General features: G+C 43.0%; 1 protein-coding gene across 1 annotated transcript in view; it reads left to right on the forward strand.

Moving 5' to 3' along the window:
• AGR3 (anterior gradient 3, protein disulphide isomerase family member) overlaps positions 1–20,267 on the forward strand; it is a 48,286-nt gene extending 28,019 nt beyond the window's left edge. The window contains exons 5-8 of the mRNA XM_033930958.1: positions 7,021–7,097; positions 11,658–11,721; positions 12,738–12,821; positions 17,905–20,267. Of these exons, the coding sequence (XP_033786849.1) occupies positions 7,021–7,097; positions 11,658–11,721; positions 12,738–12,821; positions 17,905–17,954 (275 nt within the window). The 3' untranslated portion in view covers positions 17,955–20,267. The remainder of the gene's footprint in view (positions 1–7,020; positions 7,098–11,657; positions 11,722–12,737; positions 12,822–17,904) is intronic.
• Positions 20,268–23,788: the final 3,521 nt, after the last annotated feature.

Here is a 23,788-nt window from a genome sequence, read left to right on the forward strand (position 1 = left end):
TGGCAACTCTTAGAGATAAGAAAACGGGTGAAGAAAATGATTTCAAATATTTGAGACTCAAACACATGGAATACTGCAGCAGTTCTGATCATCACAGAAAATGTGTGTTCATTTCATGGAAAGCATACCATAGATGCCATGCTTGCAAATAGGCAGGGCCGGATTAATCACTAGTCCAAGTAGGCACGTGCCTAGGGCCTGAAACTGTGAGGGAGGCCTGCTGAAGGAGGGCGACTCACCTTGCTATTTTTCAACGGCAATGGGCCCCCCCAGGCAGTAACGGCAACAAACCGCCCGCCCGCAGCAACAGCAACAGCAATGTGGCCGGATGTGTTACTGGAATGTCCCGTGATGACTGCTTCTGCCAGTCCAGCCCCCTCCGACGTCACTTACATGCTCTGGAAGAAGTGACGTCAGAGGGGGCTGGACTGGCAGAAGCAATCATTGCGGAACTTTCCTGTAATACATTTGGCCGTGTTGGTGTTGCTGTTGCTGCGGGTGAGCGTTGGTGGGGGGGCCATTGCCGTTACTGGTAGTGGGGCCCATTGCCGTTACTGTGTGGAGGGGCCCGTTGCTGTTACTGTTTGGTGTGGCCCGTTATCGTTACTTCAGGGGGGCCGTTGCTGCGGGGGGTGCCATTGCCGCAGGGGGGCCCATTGCCGCGGGGGGGCCCATTGCCATTTCTGGGGGGGGCGTTGCTGTTGCTGCAGGGGAGAGGCCTTGCCGTGGGGGAGAGAGAAAGGAGGATGGAAGGGTGGTGGAGGAAGAGAAAGGGGGCAGGGTAGTATGGAGGGTAGTGGAAGGAGAGAAAGGGGCTGATGGAATTGGTGTGCAGGGGAAGGATACTGGATGGAATTGGGTTGAAGGGAGAGAAAGGGGGCAGATGCTGATGGAAGTGGGAGGAAGGGAGAGAAGAGAGTGAAATGCCCAACCATGGGGATGTGGTAGAGGGAAGGAGAGGAGAGATGCCAGACCATTGGAGGAGGGAAGAGAAGATGATGGATGCCACACCAATAGGGGGGGGGGGGAGAAGAAGAGATGGAAGGGAGAGGCAGACAATTTCTGGAAGAGGCACAGAAGGACAGAAGATGAAAAGAAGAGAGTGACATGAAGATGAGGAGAGCAGAAACCAGAGAAGACAAAGGTAGAAAAAAAATTTCTATTTATTTTTTTGCTTTAGGGGACATCGCTGTTGCTTTAGGGGACATCGCTGTTTCTGTGGTGTTGCATTGTATGCAGAGTCCAGCTTCTTTGTGGTTTTATTTAACCTTTGTCTACGTATTTATATTTTATCTCCCCTTTTACAAAACTGTAGAGCATTTTTTAGCACTGGCTGTGGCTAAAAACCATACTACAGTTTTGTAAAAGGGGGAGAGGTTAGTTTGTGATTACATATTCCATACTAGGCAAAGGTGTTCTCTGTGTTCTGTTTGTATGAAATATATGTTTTTTTGTTAGCGTTGACCAGCCTTGTTTGGCAAAATGCATCAGGCATGGTTCTTGGGAGCACCTTGAATTAACCTGATTTGAATCTCCTTATTTTTCTGTCAATCTTCTTTTATTTCATGTTGGATTCTTTGGTGGACTGCTTGCCTTGTTGTTTCATTGCAAGTTAACATACATGTAGTGGAACGTGCTAGAGGAGTTACAGATTTGGTTGTTTATACATAGTAACATAGTAGATGACGGCAGATATGGCTTTTGAAAAGCTGGGGAAATCTGGACGTCTGGTAACCCTACCCCTATGGACATAGAGCAGGCGGCAGCACTCATAGTATAGGTTGAGGCTTCTGGGTATATTATGGAACTAGGTCCTTGCTGGAGCATTTCTGGGAGTGGGGGATTGAGACATGAATCACTGTTATATTTAACACCTTAAAGTCCATTTAAGTGTCTCAGAATTTCAGCAAATTATCTCCAGCAGAATTCAGGCAGCCATGTAATAACATGGAAGAGGCCCAAAACTTTGAATGACTATTTACATACTAATCAGAGAGAACCTGTAGCAAACATTTTTACAGAGAACCACTTATCTCTCAAGCAAGTCCTATCCAGAGCTCTGGGGGACCTACCTACACTTATGAGAGAGATGAGACATTGTTGGGGGTTGAGAGGGGGCATAAGAACATAAGAATAGCCTTACTGGGTCAGACCAATGCTTCATCAAGCCCAGTAGCCCGTTCTTGTGGTGGCCAATCCAGGTTACTAGTAACTAGCCAAAACCCAAGGGATTCTTAACAAAAAAAAAAAAAGTAAAACTGCTTAACTTGCCTCCTGAAATTATGCCTATATATTCAAAGCCAGTGACTGGACATGACCCAGCATCGAAGACTGAGGCATAATTTAGCCGGCGATTGTAAGTAACATGGAGGGGCATAATCAAAAGAAACGTCTAAGTCCATTTTGGCCTAAGTCGCCCAAAGTCGGACACGAAAAAAGGTCTATTTTAGAAAAATACAACCAGTATATTTTTTTTTTGATCACCCAGACCGTTAAGGCATCCATTTTTATACCCATTTTGCGTCCAAAAATTTGTCCAAGTCACAAACGCCTAGAAAAAGACCTTTTGGGCACGGGAGGGGCCAGAAAAGTGATGGACTGGACAACCAGACATGGCACCAGAGTAGTGGGGTACCTTGCAGGGCACTGCTGTGAATTTCACAAAAAGGGTGCCACAGAAACATCTAGCTCCATTATAGGTCATGGTGAGCCCCACCAAACACACCCAGAACCTACCAGACCCAGATATCTACCACCCCAATAGCCTTTATGGCTGCAGGAGCCATTTATAAGCCAGTACAAAAGGGTTTTAGGGGGGGTGCACATTTTTCACCATGAATGCAGTGATTAGAGTGGCTTATGGGCCTGGGTCCTCCTCTCCATGATTCACTAATCCACCCCAAGACCACTTAAGCCACCTCTGTGCAGCTCTACTAGGCTTTCCTATGCCAGGCTGCCAGGTGCTGATGTTTTGGAGGCAAATATGTAAAGTTGTTGTTACGATTTTTATGGGGAGGGGGTCAGTGATCATTGGGGCAATGTGTGGGGGTCTGTACTTTGAGTCAACAGTGATTATCTGGTCACTTTGGATACCTTCTGTGGACTTAGATGATTAAGAAGAGTATAAGCACTGTAAAAATACTAGAGCAAGCACGGTCCCTTTTTAAGGACACAGTCACCAAGGCACAAAATCTGTATATACCATATATCAACAAAGGATCCAAGAGGAAAAAGAACATGGAACCGGAGTGGCTCACTGTAGCGGTGAAGTAAGCAATCGGAGACAAGAAGACTTTGTTTAAGAAATGGAAAAGGTCAAAAACGGACGAAAATTGGAAAAAGCACAAACAGCATCAAAGCAAGTGCCATAAGGCGGTAAGAGGGACCAAAAGAGACTATGAGGAAAAAATAGCCAAAGAGGAAAAAAAACTTCAAGCCGTTCTTTCGCTATATTAAGGGGAATCGACCTGCGAAGGAAGCGGTAGGGCCGTTGGATGACCATGGAATAAAGGGAGTGCTAAAGGAGGATAAAGCAATCGCCGACAAACTGAATACATTTTTTTGCATCTATATTTACTGAAGACGATATACACAACATACTGGAAACTGACAGGCTATATGCAGGAAACGAAGACGGGAAACTGACAGGGTTGACAGTCAGTCTAGAAGAGGTATACAGGCAGATTGATAGGCTTAAACGATAAATCCTCGGGACCGGATGGCATCCATCTGAGGGTAATCAAGGAACTGAAAGGAGCTATAGCTGAACTGCTTCAACTAATAGCCAATCTGTCGATCAAATCAGGAAGGATTCCAGAAGACTGGAAAGTGGCGAATGTTACACCGATCTTAAAGAAAGGTTCGAGGGGAGATCCGGGAAACTACAGACCGGTGAGTCTGACCTCGGTAACAGGAAAGATGGTAGAGGTGCTGATAAAGGACCGCATCACTGATCACCTTGACGGACACAATCTGATGAGGACCAGCCAGCACAGCTTCAGCAAGGGAAGGTCTTGCTTGACGAACTTGCTGCACATCTTTGAAGGAGTAAACAGGCAGATAGACAATGGCAAGCCAGTCGACATTGTATATCTGGATTTTCAGAAGGCGTTCGACAAGGCATGAACGACTACTTCGAAAAATTACGAGCCATGGAATCAAGGGTGAAATACTCATGTGGATAAAAAACTGGTTGGCAGATAGGAAACAGAGAGTGGGGGGTAAACTGACAATACTTTGACTCGAAAAGCATCATGAGTGGAGTGCCGCAGAGTTCGGTGCTTGGACCCGTGCTCTTCAACATATTTATAAATGACCTGGAAATTGGTACGACGAGCGAGGTGATTAAATTTGCGAATGATATGAAGCTATTCAGATTAGTGAAGACACAGAAGGATTGCAAAGACCTGCAACGGGACATAAACACGCTCGAGAAATGGGCCGTGACATGGCAAATGAGGTTTAACGTGGATAAGTGTAAGGCGATGCATGTTGGTAACAAAAATCATATACATGAATACTGGAGAGACCCCCGGGAAAGAGACTTGGGAGTACTGGTCGACAAGTCTATTAAGCCGTCCGTTCAATGCGCGGTGGTGGTGAAAAGGGCAAACAGTATGCTATGAATGATAAAGAAGGGGATCTTGAACAGATCGGAGAAGGTTATCATGCCGCTGTACTGGGTCATGGTACGCCCCCACCTGGAACACTGCATCTAGCACTGGTCGCCGTACATGAAGAAGGACACGGTAATACACAAAAGGGTCCAGAGAAGAGCGACTAAAATGGTTACGGGGCTGAAGAAGTTGCCGTACTGTGAGAGGTTAGAGAAACTAGGCCTCTTCTCCCTTGAAAAGAGGGGACATGATCGAAACATTCAAGATAATGAAGGGAATAGCAACAGGTTGTTCACCCTCTCCAAGGTAGAGAGAGGGAGAGGGCACTCTCTAAAGTTAAAAGGGGATAGATTTCCTACAAACATAAGGAAGTTCTTCTTCACCCAGAGAGTGGTGGAAAACTGAAATGCTCTTCCGGAGGCTGTTATAGCGGAAAACACCCTTCAGGGATTCAAGATAAAGTTAGACAAGTTCCTGCTGAACCAGAACGTATGTAGGACTGGTCCCAGTTAGGGCACTGGTCTTTGACCTAGGGGCTGCAGCAAGATTGGACTGCTGGGCACGATGGACCAAAGGTCTGACCCAGCAGTGGCAATTCTTATGTTCTTATGTTCTTAGTCTTGGTTTTAGATGGCCTAAGTCACAGCATCCAAGTTCTGTCTAGGCAGTGTTGTAAAACTTTTGGTTATACATGCAGTATGACTAAGTCTAAGAGTCCTCCACCCACAGTCTCACCAATAGAGGGTGCTGTTTTACTGTCACATTTTTCAATTGTGAGGGACAGGCAAGTTCTGCAGGACTCCAGGGAACATACCTGTCCTTAGCGACTGAAAATATTCCACCCCCTAGTGGTAGCAATGCAGCTGGAGGACACCTGCTCAGCTTAGAGGGAACACTGCCCACATCCCGCCCAAATACCACCTCACCACTCCTCCTAAAACGCCCCGTTTAACTCTGATCGTTCAGCAGCACTATGAAGGCCTAAGTCATTTTTAAATACATCTAAAATCCGGTTCGATTATCGGCACTTGGACGACTTTTGTTACTGATCGTCCAAGTGCCGATTTAGGCCAGTTTTTAGATGTTTTTCTGTTTCGACTATGAGCCCCATAGTAAATGACAGCAAATAAAGACCTGAATGGTCCATCTAGTCTGCCCTTTAATTATATGCATTACAATTTCATGATTAAAGTGGGTTTTTTCTTTGTTATTTCTGGACCATAGGCCTTAGAAGTTCGCACAGTACTGTCCTTGGGTTCCAACTACTGAAATTGCCATTGAAGCTCACTCCAGCCTATCCAAACTATCTCAAATTTTTGCAGGATTCAGATCGTGAAAGTCTGCCCAGCACTGTCCTCATGTTCTAAATTGCTGGGGCTACCAAAGCCCTCCCAAGCCCATCCTAAACCAAATTGCTAATTAGAGATCCTTTGTGTTCATCCCACACTTTCTTGAATTCTGTCACTGTTTTCCTCTCCATCACCTCCTTCATGAGAGCATTCCAGGCATCCACTACCCTCTCCATGAAAAAAGAATTTCCTAACATTACTCCTAAGTCTACCACCCCACAACCTCAATTTATGCCTCCCTTCTCCAGAAAAGGTTTGGTTCTATATTAATACATTTCAAGTATTTAAATGTCTGCATCATATCAGCACTGTCCCTTCTCTCCTCTAGCGTATACTTATTCAGGTATACAGTACATGTTTAGAAAAATGCTGACCGCCTCCAGCTGAATATCAGGGGAAATGTCTCTGATGCTTGATACCTTTAACTCCTTAACTCAGACAAAGTCTAACTCCTTAGCAGGAGATCAATATATTTCCTTTTGGCATTTACTTATAGTTCTAATATTAACTGTGAGGAGACTCAGAGGCTCTGAAACTCAGAAGCAAATCCAAATTGTATTGCATCTTCAAGAACCCTGTAGATTTTACATGGTAAATGTCCTTCAGCCATGTACTCAGATGTTCCTGGACCACTAGTCGATTGAATGAATATAAGGTTGCCTTGCTGAGAAAAATACACAAATAGCCCAGTCTCTCCTATCATCTCAGTATCTCAGAAGGCCGCCTGTTCCCTTAAACAACCAATAGGAAAGATGCTTAATTGGTTTCTGTTTCCCATATGCTCCTGGATTACTGTTTGACTTTAGTATAGCTACTAGGTTATACAATCTGTACAATTTCTGAGTTCTATAAAACCAGTACTGTAACTGACAAGGTGGGAACCCAGGGCAGAGCACCCCCCCCCCCTTCCAGACCCCGGAATAGGAAGTGGACATCAGAGGGGGTGGGCCAATAGAGGCAATGGCTGTGCATAGGTGGACCACAGCCCTTTGACTGCTCCAGCACCCCATTGATGTCCTCTAGAGATAATAAACATTACAATTACTCTTTTTCAGCACTGAAGAAAGTATTTTCAGAACATGCTGAGATACAAGAAATGGCACAAAATGACTTTATTATGCTGAATATTAGGGTAAGTGTATTAGCTGGTTCACCAATGCTGTATATTTCATGTCAAGTTTTATGTTTCCTTTATTATTTGATGCCCTGCCTGATGGAGACCATCTAGGTGGCATACAATAAAAAGTTAAAATTCATAAATATCTAAACTAAGGAGAAAATTTGAAATATGATTCAAATGGGAAAGAGAAAAAACAATGTGACTACAGATTCATAGCCCACACTGCATTGCTGAATAGACCCCCAAATGCCAGCCAAAAGAACTTGGCAGTAAGGTATAAATAAAAAAACCTAATCAGTTAAAGGCATAATGAAACAGTTAGGGCCTGCTTCTGCCAGCGGCAACATTGCCATAGTAAGGGGGCAGGGGTGGCCTTGGCAGGGATGTCAGCAGCTTTTTTCTCCTCCCCCCCCTTCTTCAAATTTTCACTGGCCACGAGCAGCACCTCTTACCTGCTGCTCACTCTGGCCCTATCCCTTCCTCTGATATCACTTCCTGTTCATGGGGACCAAGAAGTGATATCAGAGGGGAGGATGAGGCCAGCAGAGCAAAGATTTGAAGAGGTACAGGAGGAGGACGTGTGAGACTTAACTTAATTGTCCCCCAAGAACTCCAGCGCTGCTCAGATCAGATTCTGCTGTGGTGCGTTTGGAATCAAATTTTGTTGTTGAGCAAGATATCATCTAAAATACATGCATTCAGGTGAATCCTCGATACAGGCCCATTGACCGAAATGCTTCTAAAGGGTCAATATATTAGCTGTACCCAAGCATCGGGAGAATAATCTGAGCAGCGCTGGAGTTCTTAAGTCTCACACGTTGTTTACTGTCATTTTAGAGTTCATTGCAGTGAAAATCGATATTAAAGTTACTAAAGTTGAGTGAAGAAAGGGTAGGATGGTGGGGGGACAAACAAATGATTAAACAGATTTGAGACCAGTTAAGTGGGTACTGAAATAGCTGTGTGCTATAGGAGGCCCCATGATCCCGATCCAATTCAAGTTCTAATGTTTCTCTCCATCTTTGTTTCATCTCCTTTACATATAAATATACTTTTTGGATTTTGGGATGCTCTATAAGAAAATTTATTAAAAGAAATAGTTTGCAAAGGTGTTATAATAGAAAATAAAAGAATTAGAGGTTTCAGTACCAATTTTGTATAAGTCTCTCACCCACTAGCACAGGGGTGGGCAACTCTGGTCCTCGAGGGCTGGAATCCAGTCGGGTTTTCAGGATTTCCCCAATGAATATGCATTGAAAGCAGTGCATGCAAATAGATCACATATATATTCATTGGGGAAATCCTGAAAACCCAACTGGATTCCAGCCCTCGAGCATTGAAAGCAGTGCATGTAAATAGATCACATACATATTCATTGGGGAAATCCTGAAAACCCAACTGGATTCCAGCCCTCGAGGACCGGAATTGCCCACCTCTGCACTAGCACATACTACTCTCTTGGATTTCTGCACCCCAAGAACATCATTGTAGATCCCTTCTCATATTGTCCACACCCACCAAATCTTGGTGTCATCCACCAAAAGGCATTAATATAGAACCAAATCTTTTCCAGAGAAAAAAAAAATGGTAAAACTAGAGGGCATAATTTGAGGTTACAGGGCAGAAGACTTAGGAGCAATGTTAGGAAATTCTTCTTCACGGAGAGAGTGTTAGATGCCTGGAATGCCCTCCCGAGGGAAGTGGTGGAGAGGAAAACAGTGATGGAATTCAAAAAAGCGTGGGATAAAAATAGAGGATCTCTAATTAGAAAATGAAGGATATAAATAAAATAGCTAAGGCTAATTTAGTGTAGGATGGGCTGAGGTGGGCATCAATGTGCACTCCACTAATATGGAACATGAGGATGTTATTGGCCAGAATTTACGGTAGATGTCCTGCAAACAACGGGATGGTTGGATAGGCTGGAGTGAGCTTGGATGGCAACTTCAGCATTTGGAACCTAGGACAATACCAGACTTTACAGTCTGACCCAGAAATATCAATGAAAAGACAAGTTAATCAAATCATGTATTTTTTAAATTAGTATCACTTATGGGCAGACTACTGTCATTTACAATGTTACTATGTTCCTTCCTTCCTTCCTTTCAGTTACATAAGTGTTCTTCAACCTTTTTACACCTATGGACCGGCGGAAATAAAATAATAATTTTGTGGACCGGCAAACTAATAAGACTGAAATTTTTAAAAACTCCATTGCCGCCCCATCCCCGCGAGCTCGGTCCCATTAACCATCTGATCCCATCCGCACAAGCCTCAAATAGTTATGATTTTATATTGAACATATTTTATTAAAGTATAAAAAGAAACAATATTCTGTACAATTGTCATTTTATAAATATAAATAATACAGGGCAAGGATCAACAAAACCCTCGTCTCCCCTCCCCTTCACATATATCCTCTCTACTATCAAGAAAACTGAATAAGCCAAATTATTACAGAATGCTACACAAATATCATGCTAACAGAATACCACAGTCACACATGGCAGGAATGGTGTTAGGGGAGTGGAACTAGGGCAACTGCCTCCTGGTTAGAGAGAGCCCTAAGCCAGCTGGAAGCTAAAGACGCACTGCCTGGGCTTTGCACTCCCCAGTTATGTCTAACATCAGCTCTAGCAAGATACATATTTTAAATCTGATATATTCTAATCACAAGATAGAAATAAAATTATTTTTTTCTACCTTTTGTCGTCTCTGGTTTCTGCTTTCATCTTCTTTTCACTCTCTTCCATCCAGCGTCTGCCCTCTGTCTCTTCAATCCAGCATCTGCCTCTTCCACCCACTGTCTGCCCTCTACCCCTCCCCCTTCCATATGGTATCTGCGTTCTTTCTATGCCCCTCTCTCCTACACCAGATCTAGCATCTTTGTCCCTCTTTCCTTATTTTTCATCTGATCCCCCTTCCCAGCATCAATCTCTTTCTACTTTGTCATTCCTCTGTCTCTCCCCTTTCCCTCCTCTGATCTCTCCATTCCAACCTGACTCCTTCCCCTCCTCTAATCTCCCTGCTAGCTGTTTCCTTCCAATGTTCCTCCTCCCCTGTCCAGCAGTACCTTCTCCCTTTCTTCCTCCCCTTATCCAACAGTAATTCTCATCCCTTCCCCTTCTCCCCTGTCAGCAGTAGCCCCTTCCCCTCCCTTGTCCAGGAGTACCCCTTCTCCCTTTCCTCCTCCTCTTATCCAACAGTAACTCTCGTCCCTTCCCTTTCCCTTCTCCCCTGTCAGCAGTAGCCCCTTCCCCTCCCTTGTCCAGGAGTACCCCTTCTCCCTTTCCTCCTCCTCTTATCCAACAGTAACTCTCGTCCCTTCCCTTTCCCTTCTCCCCTGTCAGCAGTAGCCCTTTCCCCTCCCTTGTCTAGGAGCACCTCTACTCCCTTCCCTCCTTCCCTCTCCAGCAAATGTTTCCTCTATGTAGGCTAGCGGCAGCTCTGTGTGCTTTTAACTTCGGCACACAGCTGCCCCTAAGCAGTATTTTAGCCGCGGTTTCATGAGGCAGCCTCGGGGCCTTTGGTAGGTTGGCCCACTTTGATGATGCGATGTGGGCCGGCCTATCAAAGGCCCGAGGCTGCCTCATGAAACCGCAGCTAAAATACTGCTTAGGGGCAGCTGTGTGCTGAAGTTAAAAGCACACAAAGCTGCCCCTGCTTGTCTGGGGGTGCAGAGACATACGCGGCAGGAGTAGGAGGTGGAAGGCAGGAGTGTCGGCATAGCGACGGCAACAGGAAGTTGCACGTCAGCTGACGCTGGCACTTTTTGCTGTGGCTGGGGACCCGAATCCTTCGCGGATCGGCAACATTTTTTTGCGGACCGGCACCGGTCCACAGACCAGCGCTTGAAGAACTGTGAGTTACATTACTCGCAAATATGTTGAATAGGATCAGCCCCAGTACAGATCCCTGAGGCACGCTACTACTTATATTTCTAATTTCTGCGAAAACTTCATTAACTACCATAATAATAATAATAATTTTATTCTTATATACCTCCATACTGAAAAAGTTCTAGGTGGTTCACAACAAGTCTGCTCTACTTCAGTCCACTGAGTTTATTTATGAGCTGCCTTTGAGGGACTGCGTCATGTTTTGTTGTTCGCATTTGTTGTATTTTTACTGGATTGCATATTTGTTGACTGTGTTATTCCTGTTCTCTTGGTGACTCCTTAATAAACAAGGTATTTAAAAAAAGGAAACTCTCAACAGTCAGATTTTTCATATCTCAAACTTCTTTCCAAACTTTGGTTGGGCCCATCTTTTATAAGTAGTCTTTTGGGGGGAAAAAAAAGAAAGAAAGTAATCTGTCCATGATAGGGTTATTATTTCAATGCAATAGCCTTGTGTTCAAATATGTTGACCCCTTTGCAGAAGACCAAGTCTAATATATAGCCCATTTCATAGGTGAGTGTTTTGATTATCTAAATGAATTGTGTAAATGGGAAGCCTAGGGTTTTAAATGTAAATGTTTAAATTTGGTTATTATTACACCTGGCCCTCTGATTATTCATGCTTTCAAATCAAAGTAGAGTAAAAGTAATTTAATTTTCTCTTTTCTTCCAGCATGAAACCACAGATAAGAACTTGTACCCTGATGGCCAGTATGTGCCTCGAATAATGATGGTTGGTCAGTATTATCATGCCTTAGTCTCAATATTTGAATGAGTATAATTTTTTTTCTATGGGTGTTTTCTCTGAGGACTGCCAATGTCCCAAGGGCCTTGCATTGAAGAACACTATAGTGCAGGGGTGTCCAACCTGCGGCCCAAGGGCCGCATGCAGCCCTGTGAAGTATTTTGTGCAGCCCTGGTCAAGGGCGATGCAGTGTTTTCCTCTGCTGCCCCTGGGGGTTTGCCATCTTGCCAGCTCCCTCCTCTGTCTTGCTGCAACATTTGCGCATTTGTGCGGCCCCAAAAACCTTTTTTTTGACCAATGCGGCCCAGGGAAGCCAAAAGGTTGGACACGCCTGCTATAGTGGTTAGCGGTAGTAGGATCTTAAAATATTCTCTGGCATAGCTGGGAGGTGGGAGTTATAGATCATTTAGAATGAGCAGTAGGTAAGCGTGAATACATGCCATGCTAAAAGCAAAAGAATAATAATAACAATTTATTCTTATATACCGCCAGACCACGAATGGTTCTAGGCGGTTCACAGCAGATAATGCTGAACATCCAGCGAATATACAGTTCAAAAAGATACATCAATTTCTAGAATGTACATAATACATGTTGTGTTTTTTTTTTTTTAATCTCTTTATTGAGCAAATGGTGAATATTGTACAAAAAAAGCATTCAGAAACAGCATAGGAGTACGTTTCTACATATGACACCTGGGGCTCCTTTTACGAAGCCATGTTAGCGGTTTAATGCGCGCAATAGTCCGCGCTAAACTGCCGGCCACGCTAGCCGCTACTGCCTCCTCTTGAGCAGGTGATAGTTTTTTGGCTAGCGCGGGGGTTAGTGTGTGATTAAAAGTCACGCGTGCTAAAGCTGCTAACGCGGCTTCGTAAAAGGAGCCCCTGGATAGAGCAAAATAGGGGGGATAGTTACATTACCCACAGGGAGAGAGTAGAAAGTTAAAAAGTTCTTATTTGCCTGCCTCTACCATAGCAGTTGATAACATATTATTACTATTTGTTACAGATCCTTCTCTAACAGTAAGAGATGATCTTACTGGAAAATATTCTAATCGAAGATATACTTATCAGCCAGAAGACATAGACCTGTGTAAGAATTTATCCATATTTAGTACTTTATAGGACTGCAGGAAGATTACAAATTTTAATCATAGTTAATCATGTAATTAAATTTTTTTAAAATTATAGGCTCTCCCTCTCTTCCTCCTCTCTACCTCCTCTCCCACTGGCAGTGACAAATTAAAGGGGGGGGGTCAGGGGTCGGATCAGACCTGGGAATTGTGGAGGTCTTCAGCACCTCTCCTCCTCTCTGCCCCCACTTACCTTTTGAAATGTTCACTTGCGCGAACAGCTTCTTCCACTTGCTGCACATGCTGGCCTCAATTCCCTTTATGAAGTCACTTCCTGGTCACAGGACTAGAATATGACATCAGAAGGGAGCCGAGGCTGGTGCAAGCAGCAAGTGGAAGATGCTGCTTGCACCAGAAAAGATTTCAAGAGGTATGTGGGGAATCTCCAAGTGGCAGGGAAGAGTAGGAGGGCACAAGGCACGGCAATGTCGGACACCTTGCCCCAGCCACCAACCTTCTTTGCTATGCCACTGCCCCCTGATCCAACATTTCTCCTTCTCTCCTCCCTCACCCCTAAGGTCCAACATCTCTCCTCCTCTCTTTCCTCACCCCCCTGAGTCCAACATCTCTCCTCCCCTCCTCCCCTACTTTAAAATATAACAGTTATGCAATACCAACACAGACTCTTTAAATCTCAGCAAAGTGCCTATGTGCATGATTTATATGTGTATTGGGGTGGGGAAGTGAGTGTGTGTGTGTGATAGATAGTATAATGAGGTAGTTCATGACCCTACCAATAATGTACCCATTATAACATCAAGCATTGGAGATCTTTCAATATCACCTTTATGTTGAAAATTCCCAGATCTACCTCTCTACACCAGAAATCTCTACAATAATCCAGGCCCGAGCTTCCATCTACCTGTCCGACATCACTGCCTGGATGTCACGCTGACACTTAAAATTTATCCTTCCACCTAAACCTACCTCTCCTTTCCCCCCACTCTCTCTTTCGGCGGATAACACTCACATCCTCCCTGTCTCGCCAGCTCGCAACCTCAGGGTAATCTTTGACTCCTGTCTTTCTCTGCACATATCCAACAGACCACCAAAACCTGTTGTTTCTTTCTCTATAAAATCTCCAAAATCTGACACTTCCTCTCTGAGCATACTTCTAAAAACTTTATCCACACACTTATCACCTCTTGACTAGACTTCCACGTAACCATCTCTCTCCCCTTTAATCCGTTCAAAATTCTGCTGCATGATTTATATTCTGCCAGAGTTTCCATGCCCACATCTCCCCTCGCAAGTCACTTCATTGACTCCAAATCCATTTCCACATACAGTTCAAACTCCTCCTATTGACTTACAAGTGCATTCACTCTGCAGCTCCTCAATATTTCTCCTCTCTTATCTCTCCCTATACTCCTCCCCAGAAACTCCATTCATGGGGCAAGTCTCTCTTTTCTGTACCCTTCTCCTCTACTGCAAACTCCAGACTATGGGTTAGATTCTCAAAAACTTGTGTTAAAAACCGATGGGCCGCTGTTGCAGCTGTTATAGTAGCGATTTTAAAAAAGCGAGTTATTCTCCAAAAAATGCTTGTGGAAATGAGGTTGACGGAAAACCTTGGCTTCTAGTTTCTGCTTCCAGAAATTACCAAAAACTTTGACATTGGCCTCTGATAGCCACTGGAACCAGCAGGTCTGCAAGATGTAACAGTTCTCTTTGAAGTTCCCTGTTTTAGCAGGTGCAGAAAGCTTCAACAGGAAAAACATGAGCTCCATAGAGCAGCCTTAATTAGCTAGAGGTGCAGGTAGCTGAATTAGCTGGGAGCTGCAATAAAAAACCCACAGCACAGATAATGTAATTTCTTTTTTTTGCAAAGCTGTCACTTATCAGTGGATATGAGCTCATAGTTGGTAAACAGTGATAGGAAACATATGCACACAGAAATATAGTGCATATATTTCCATACTGTTACATGTATATAGAGTTGGAGTGTTTGGATGGTATGAGTTGTGTGTATGTATCTGAGCAGTGTGGGGCAAATTCAATAAACGGTGTCTCGATTTTAGACGGCTGACTGCTGTCTAACCACCAATCGGACACACGGTTAAAACAACAATCGTCCCGAGCAGAACGCATACATTTTAGGTGCCTCCATAAGCCTAGGGAGGTGTGTAGGGCTGCCTAAGCTTGCCTAAGGCTAAGTGTGGGCATGGTTTTGCCCGGAAGTGGCCTTAGATGAGCTTAGGTGGCCCTGGGTGCCTCCCTAAGCCCGTGATAGGCGCCTCAGCTGTTCGCAGCAAGGGATCTCCCTGCTGCGATAAGTTTAGCAGCCGCGGCATCCCGTCTTCCCCCTTCGTGAAGACTACCTGCTGAAATCCCCCATCTCCGCAAAGATCGCCGGCAGGAGGGATGCTCAATCGCTCCTGCTGGACATCCCCCTCCCCCGGGCAGATGCCTAAGCCTACCTAACGCCATGATTCTCTAACTGCCATCCATTTCACAGATGCTGGTTAGAGAAGCGTGTTGCTGCTGAGCTGATTGCAGCAAGAGAATCTCCCTGCTGCGATCAGTTTAGCAGCTGCGGCAACCCCTCCCCCCCCCCCCCGAAGACTACCATCAGTAGGGATGCCCAGTCCCTTTTGCTGGGACCCACCCCCACTCCCGCAAAGATCGCTGACAGGAGGGATGCCCAATCCCTCCTGCCGAAACCCACCACATACCCCCACCCCCGCAAAGTTTCCCGGCAGAAGGGATGCCTAGTCCCTCCTGCCAGACACTCCCCTACTCCACTGCAAAGATCACCAGCAGAAGGGATGCCCATGGGGGTGGCCTAAGGGATCTGGCCAATCAGAATCTAGCCAATCAGCTACTCCCAGTGCATCCCAGAATGCACTGCGAGAGAGGCCTAAGATTCCAGTTGGCCCAGGTGCCCTTGGGGGTACATGGGCCGCTTGTTAGGGATATGCAGCACGGCCGCCGCTGAGAGTATTCCTTGCCTATTTGTCCATTGAAGCTGCACTGCTGCTGCCACTGGGGATCCATCCTTACTGCCCGCCCCACCAACTGAAGCCGCTGCCGGGGATCTCCTGCCCACCCTCCCTTCCTCCCTCCCTCCCAAAGCTGACACACAGGGCTTCCCTCCAATGTCAGAACTGACTTCATAGGAAAGCCTTCTGGGTCAGCAGGGGGGGGGGAGGTTCCCAGTTACTTCCTGGCCGCACTCGCTCCTTCTGCTTTCAATGACTTTTTGTGGGGGATGCACAGCCGGCAGCGGTTCATATGCTGCACATAGGTGGCCCAGAAACCTTCTCTTCGACATCAGAGCTGACGTTGGAGGGATGGCATGTGGGTCAGCCACGTACAGCATGTGAATCGCTGCCTGCGCATCCCCCCAACAAGCCGCTAAAGGCAGATGGAGCGAGTACAGCTCAAACAAACAAGGGGACATGATCTTTCAGGAACAAAGAGTGAAAGGGGGAGGGGGAAGGAGCGCATTAGCCCATTGAGGGGGCATGATTTGAGGACAATGGCTGGAGGGCAGGGAGGGGACACAAATTCAACTCAGAAGGAAGGGAAGTGGCATGAACGTGGGACACAAGGGAGAGAGGAAGGGACCACTAACTTGGGACATAGGAGGGTGGGAATAGAAAGGGAGAATTGTTGAGTATGAGTGTGTGAGTGAGAGGGAAAGAGATGGTGGCACATGGGGAAAAGAAGAAAGGAAAATTGGGCATAGAGAGAGAGGAGAGAGAGGCAGAGATGCATAGTGAAGAGAAGGATGAGAAGGAGAAATGTTGGATATGGTGGTGGAGAGGGAACAGAGGAACAGATTGAAGGGGATGCAAGGGGAGGTATATTGGACATAGTGATGGAGGGAGAGATGTGGCATGGTGCTGGAGAGGAGTGATAGAAGGAGAAATGGGTATGGGGCTGGTGGGCAGTGATGAAAAATGCACATGATCCGGGGGATGAGAGAGAGTGAAATGTTGGACTCATGGAGGAACAGAGCGAGAGAGAGGTTGGTTGGGGAAGGGAATGAGGTCCAGAGGAGAGGAAGCGTGCAGGAGTCAGAAATAATGAAATATTGGATGCACAGTCAGAAAGAAGTGCAACCAGAAACTCATATAAAAACTAACCAATAAAGGTAGGAAAAATGATTTTATTTTCAATTTAGTAATCAAATTGTGTCCGTTTTGAGAATTTATATCTGCTGTCTAAATCTTGTACTATGTTTTTTTCTGTTTTTCTATAGTTGTCACTGAGATGACATTGCATATTTTAAAATCATCTGCTTTGACTTTTTTGGAAAAAAAAAAACCCTGAATATAAATGATAATTAACATTTTCTCTGCATACAGTGTACTTTGTTTTTTGTTTTTAATTTTGTGGTTACCATTATGTATTAATTAGATTATATTGTGTGCATATGAAAAATGGATGGAAGAAATTACATTACATTTAGTACAATTATTAGGTACACCAACAAATCCACGCAGGACAATTGCGCTCCGACAAATGCGCCCCAACAATTACACACACGGACAAGTGTGCATGACAATTACATTCCGTCAATTGTGCCCCGTGACTGAATCTGCCATATGTGGATATCTGGAAGGCCCTGATTTTCTCAGACTCCTCAGGCCCCATCCCCCTCCCCCTTCAAAAAAGAGGGTTACCGTCGGTGCGAATTTGACGGGTCACCTCCCATTCAGTGTGCGCATTTGTCATGTGCGCAATTGGCAGGGCGCATTTGTCAGGGCACTATTGTCATACGCGCATTTGACAGGTCACCCTATTATAATGGGGGTGGAATCTGGGGTGGAGCCTGGATGGGTCTGGGGGCAGAGCTTGAGCAGGGGTACTCAGTTGACATTTGTTAGACTTAGGGTTGAAGAAATTGAGAAACACTGTGCTAGATTTAGTAAATAAGCCCCTTTTCATATTGCAGTAATTGAGAAAAAATAGTGAGTAAAAAGCATTTAGGTCAAATTAGGCAGTAGTCTTTGTACAGAAGATATGATCAAACTCGCAAATGTTTCTGCTGGTAAATTAGCTTAACAGTTTTCCTTCCTTTCTTCCTTTCTCTAGTGAAAACTAACATGAAGAAGGCCCTACATCTCCTTCAGACTGAGCTATAAGTTGCAGTTCACACACCAACATAACCTCCAAGAGGTTACATGCTGCCAAGCAACTGTTAATTATCACAATATACTCCTTGGCAGTGTGTATTGGATTTCATATTGACAGACTACCATGTTGCCTTTTTTTATTGTATTAATGTAATACCCACAATTTGGAGAAAATTCATTTACTACAAACGTGAACCTTTTTTTTTTTAACATTTCTATTGATTTTATGTTGGTTATGAAAGAGATTATCATATACTCCGTAAAAAAATTCCATCATATCATTTTCATTCATAATGTACAAATAATATAAAACAAACATCAAATCTTACAAAATCATATGCTAAGAAAAACAGCCTTTCACACCTTTATAGCTACCATTCAGAAACACAGGACATTCATTCATACATATGCTCTCGACTTTGCTCTCTTACACACACACATTATGACCCCTCAACCTCATTAATTCAGGTAGGACATAGACACACACACACACACACACTGAAGCTGCTTTGCAACTAATATATCCTTTATATTTGTTTTAAAAAAAACCAAAAAACACCTATTCCAATTGCGAGTGTTTTGCAAGACGAGCAAAACATTTTCGCAAATCATAACTCACAAACCGAGCATTTACTCGATTTGCAAGTCCCCCCACCCACGAACCGGCATCGCCCCCTGCCCGCAAACGCTGCCCTGCAAACCGGCATCCCCCGCCCACCCAAACTGAAGGCTTACCCCCAATGTGGCACCGGCACGCAGCACCAACCCACAGGAGGTGCCAGTGCCCGAAGATCCTGCCTCTTCCCAGACTGGGGCCTTGAGCAATTGCGCATTCTCAAGGCCTTCTGGCTCCCGCCTCTCTCCGAGATTCTTGGATAGAATGAGAGCCAGAAGGCCTTGAGCATGCGCAGATGCCTCTGAGGCCTGAATTCAGGACTCAAAATAGACTAGACAATACAAAAACACAACGACAAAAGATTACATTAGTAACTAGGTCTCATTGCATAAAATGAAACCTGTGGTAAAATTGCACAAGTTAGTGATAAAATAACGTCTTAGCTCACATTGATAACTATACCCCTTAATAGATATATAACATTTGTACCAGTGTTTCTAAATCTCGTTTGCAAGGCCAACATAATGGTAAGGTACATAATATGCATTTTATATGGTATCATAAGAACATAAGAATAGCCATACTGAGTCAAACCAATGGGCCATCTAGTCCAGTATCCCATCTTTACAGTGATCAATCCAGGTCACAATTACCTGGCAAAATTAATCCTCCAATGCCCACTGCTTTGAATGCCAAAGCCACAAAAAGGCGGTATACAAGTCCCCATTCCCCTTCCCAAAATCCCAAATAGTAGCAACATTCCATTTGCCAATGATAGACAAAAAACAATATGTAATAATTTTTGAAGATTTGACTCTTTTTGACTGTGCACATCCCTGTCTAGACATTAAAGTCCATAGCTACTGTGTTTGTCCAGCTAACATTTGCAACTGTAGTTGCTTGGACAAACCTTGATGACTAGAATACCCTTCCCTGCTTAGCAGATACATTTTGTCTGCACAACTCATTGCTTGGTCTAAATTTATTTCCCTCCCCCCCCCCCCCAAAAAAAAAAAAAGGCAGGACTAGAAGTTTTTCTAGGATTTCTTTTCATTTTTGCTGATCAGCACTGATGGTCACTGTTGACTGGCAAAAAAAGAATGCAAGCTCAGTATAGGCAAATAGCAGGTCAATTTTGATTGGTCAGCTGTAGACTAGACATTCAATGAGAGCAGATGTGGGTTGCGAATCCAGAAAAAATTAACCAGAAAAATGTGCTTATTAATTTTTTTTTTTTTTTAATCTTTATTCATTTTTAAACTTTCAACAAGTACATAATAATAATACCCACACATAGCCAGCTGAATTGTAGCCTCATAGAAGATGCTGGCAGATAAAGACCCTGCTTCTGTCCCTTTATGCCTTCCTATCGTGATACCACAGGACTTAACACAGAGCACAGAGCTTATTGCCGATGGTCTTTCTCTCTTCTCCTGTAAGTGCAATGAATTATTTTAAGTTATACAAACCTAGCATGTAGGCATTCCCAGTACTACTGAGCAATAGTGCTGTTTGCTTTTTTGCCAACAAAAGTCTCTCTTCATCTTTCCTTCATTGTGGGCATCTGAAATTTGGTTTGGTGGGAGAAAATCTTTATTTCCTGATATCCTGGGCCATATTTCCCACTGTTAAGGTAAAAGAAGACTTCTGACTGCCCAAACTGAAATTAAGATCTAGTTCTTAAATGCACTGCACTGATGCTTATCTAGAATAATGTAATAAGGGTGCCTTAACCGCCTAGAACTTTTTCGGTATGGCGGTACATAAGAATAAAATTATTATTATTATTAAATCTATCCATAGTGTTGGGCAAGTAATATATTACTAAATAACATCTTATGGTTTATTATTATAATTTAATATGCTATCTTTCCTGAGGAAATAACAAAGCAATGAACAATATACAATAAAGCTAACTCAGAGGAAAGAATACCAATTGTCAAGTGAAAGGAAATAAATTGAAGGATAAATAAAAGTACCAGTAATATACTGTATTACTAGCATCATATCACTGGTAATACAGTATATTACTTTTAAAAGTAACAAGTAACCACTGTTGAGTAAGTCATTTTCCAAAAGTACTATAAAGCAGTCACTAGTTTCATTAGGAAACACAAATATGCTACAGTTACTGGTCTAGATAGGTTATCGTGATACATTACGCTCAACTCTATCTAGCCACTAGGTGTCACTTTATGTGATAAGTGGGACTCCCTGTTCAAGAGATAAATCTGATGTAGAAATTGAACCCAGGTCCTTCGCATGCCAGAGCTACTGGATTGATTCATAAGGCTTCCTACTGATATAAAACAAAACTTGGTGATTAGGTACGAGATATGAGGTTGATTCCCTCCCCCCCAAAATTGTTCTAAAACATTTACACGAGGTTTATAAAGGGCAATAGAAAAAAATCATAGTTAGACATCATTTATTAGTGCCTGGATGTAATGCTAAATTGGTTGTAATGCTTATGTCTTCTAGAAAGGAAAAGTAAATAACCCTTCTAATTTTGTGATGATGTTTTACAGCCACATTTTTTTGTTATTTTTTTAGACCCACTGTATGTGTTCTAAATATGTAGTAACTGAAAATGACATTGCACTGTATGTACAAGATAATTTTACAGAGCAGAAGTTTGTGATTGATTATACTTATGGTAAAAGGAAAATTTAGTTCATAATACTGCAACATTATCATATTAAAATCAATAAAGAGCATTTTTGTGATTACCTAGATAAAAAGAAGTTCAAATGCTGTGTTCAATTTTGTAGATGTTGTCTAGGTCGGAAAAAGGAAATCCAACTCCAGGCATTCACAATTTGCAATTGATTTTACAAAACGCTCACTGAATAGGAAGCCTTTTGTAAGATACAACTAAGGTTGGAGTATAAATATGTGTATTATGTCAGCATAATCAGAGAAATGATCCAATTTATAAAAAGACAAAAAAAGGAGTAGGGTTTAAAAATAAAGAGGGCAGCTGGAGGAGCTTATAGCCAAACCAATGTTCAAAACTGATGCCAAGAGATCATCCAAGCAGAAGTTCCAAATGGAATTAAGTCATTTCATTCTTCATATAATAATTTATTCTGAGGACTCAACACAGACTATGTTTCGATGATGCCTGCATCAGGAGTCCAGGATTCTGGTAAATATCTCCAAAAAAGACAATTACATGTAGGATAAATAAATGTGACAATCACTATTGTCACTAAAGGTGTGTGTCCTTTGCAGCACCAAACTGAATTTTGGTCCAGAAGCACCATGCAGATTATGCATGGTTGATCTCTTAGCATTCAAGAGCATCAGTTTGGCTATAAATTCCTCCAGCTCCCCTCTTTTTGGTTAACCCTACAGTTCTGCTGTTTTGCATTTCTATTTATATTTTTTTAAAAGTGTTCCTTACACTAGATTTTGCTTATACATGTAATTATCAGATTTTACAAAATTGGATATCCAAGGGAAGTCAATTAAGGAGCAAAGCCCCGAAATCCGAATGAATTTTTTCAGGCGGATTTAAACAGCTGAGAAATGAGGAAAAATCTCCTCTCAATCCTCCTCCAAAGTCCATGCCCAAACAAGCAATAGGCTGATATTTACAGGCATACTACATGTGTATTTTTAAGAGGTATTATCATGTCTTTCTGCAGGTAAATCTTGGTTTATTCTCAAAAAAGGGCTTTAATAAAATTATACCAGAGGTTACATATATATAAGTATACACAATGCCAAGAAGGGGCATGTTTTTACAGGAACTTGCATGTAGGTGTGTCCAGTAGCAGCCAAGCCGGAAGGAAGACAGACACGTGCTGCACAGGGAAGTGGGGTGGGGGAAGGAAATGCTGCTGCACAGGGAAATGGAGGGGGAGGGAATGCTTCTGCTGCACAGGGAAGTGGGGTGGGGGAAATGTTGCTGCACAGGGAAATGGAGGTGGAGGATAATGCTGCTACTGCATAGGGGTCAGGGAGAGAGACAGATAGAAAGAAAGACAGACAGCGGGAGGGAGGGAGAAAGAAAGAGACAGGGGTAGGGAGAGAGACAAAGAAAGAAAGACAGACAGACATATATTCTAGCACCCGTTAATGTAACGGGCTTAAAGACTAGTATAACATATTTGTCAATCTTTAGGACAGGCATTTACTGTATGTACTCCAATTTAACAAAATGTATTTACCTGAACAACACTGAATATTATCATCCTTAGAGTAGATGTCGCATACTTCTTTCCCCTACTCTTCTGAACAAATAAACTTTGTCCAATTCAATGCCAAACAAAATTCTTGTGGTCTGAAAGAGGAAAATTTAAAATTCTAAACCATGTCCAGGGTGGCTAAAAATCAATGATAAAAAAAAAAAAATTGGATTCTTTTGATTTAGATCAGATTTTTTTAAAATTTAGATTGGATTAAAAAAAAAACTTAAAATGCTTTTTTGAGGAAAAATCTATCTAAAGTTAGTTTTCTATTTAAGGTACAGTATGGTCCAAAACTTATTCAAAATGAAATAAGGATTACTTTTTAATTATGAGGCTGTATATTCATGTAATATTATAAAATTTTCAGTAAATAAATTCCATTAATCTATTCATAATGTCACAGACAATTTTTCTATCTAGAAGATATCACAGATTCTTGTTTTTACATTTCTCAAAACTGAATTTATGTCAAATCTAAGGCTTGGCTTTATATACCGAGACATCAATCCAAGAAAGCTCGACTCGGTTTACAATAGTTAACTTAACAAATAAAAACCATAAAGAATAAGACTAAGGGCCTGCAGCGCGGTAACAGCCCCGAAGCCCATAGAGATTTAAAGGGCTTCGGGGCTGTTGACATGCTGCAGCCGCTAGCGCGGCTTTGTAAAACAGGCCCTAAGTTTTGGAAGATTAATTTTCAAGGTGTTTAGCAAATAAAGTAGTTTTTAAAGATTTATGAAAAAATTGAAATGAGCCAGAACTCCTTAAAAGAAATGGAAGATCATTCCAAAGTTGAGAGAACGTAAAAATCAGAGATTGACTAAACATCTTGACTCCTTTAATCCCTTTTTTGGAAGGAAGAGATAATTTAAATTGTTGATTACCTCTTGCAAAGGAGAATCTGTAAACGTTCCAAGATAAAGGAAAGAGAGGAGTAAAAATACCATATAGGATTTTAAAAACAACACAAGAGCATTTAAATTGAACTCTAAAATAAACTGGAAGCCAATGGAGACTCTGGAGCAACAGAG

Source organism: Geotrypetes seraphini, chromosome 2 (assembly GCF_902459505.1).
Source record: "Geotrypetes seraphini chromosome 2, aGeoSer1.1, whole genome shotgun sequence".
In the NCBI taxonomy this organism is placed as follows: Eukaryota; Metazoa; Chordata; class Amphibia; order Gymnophiona; family Dermophiidae; genus Geotrypetes; species Geotrypetes seraphini.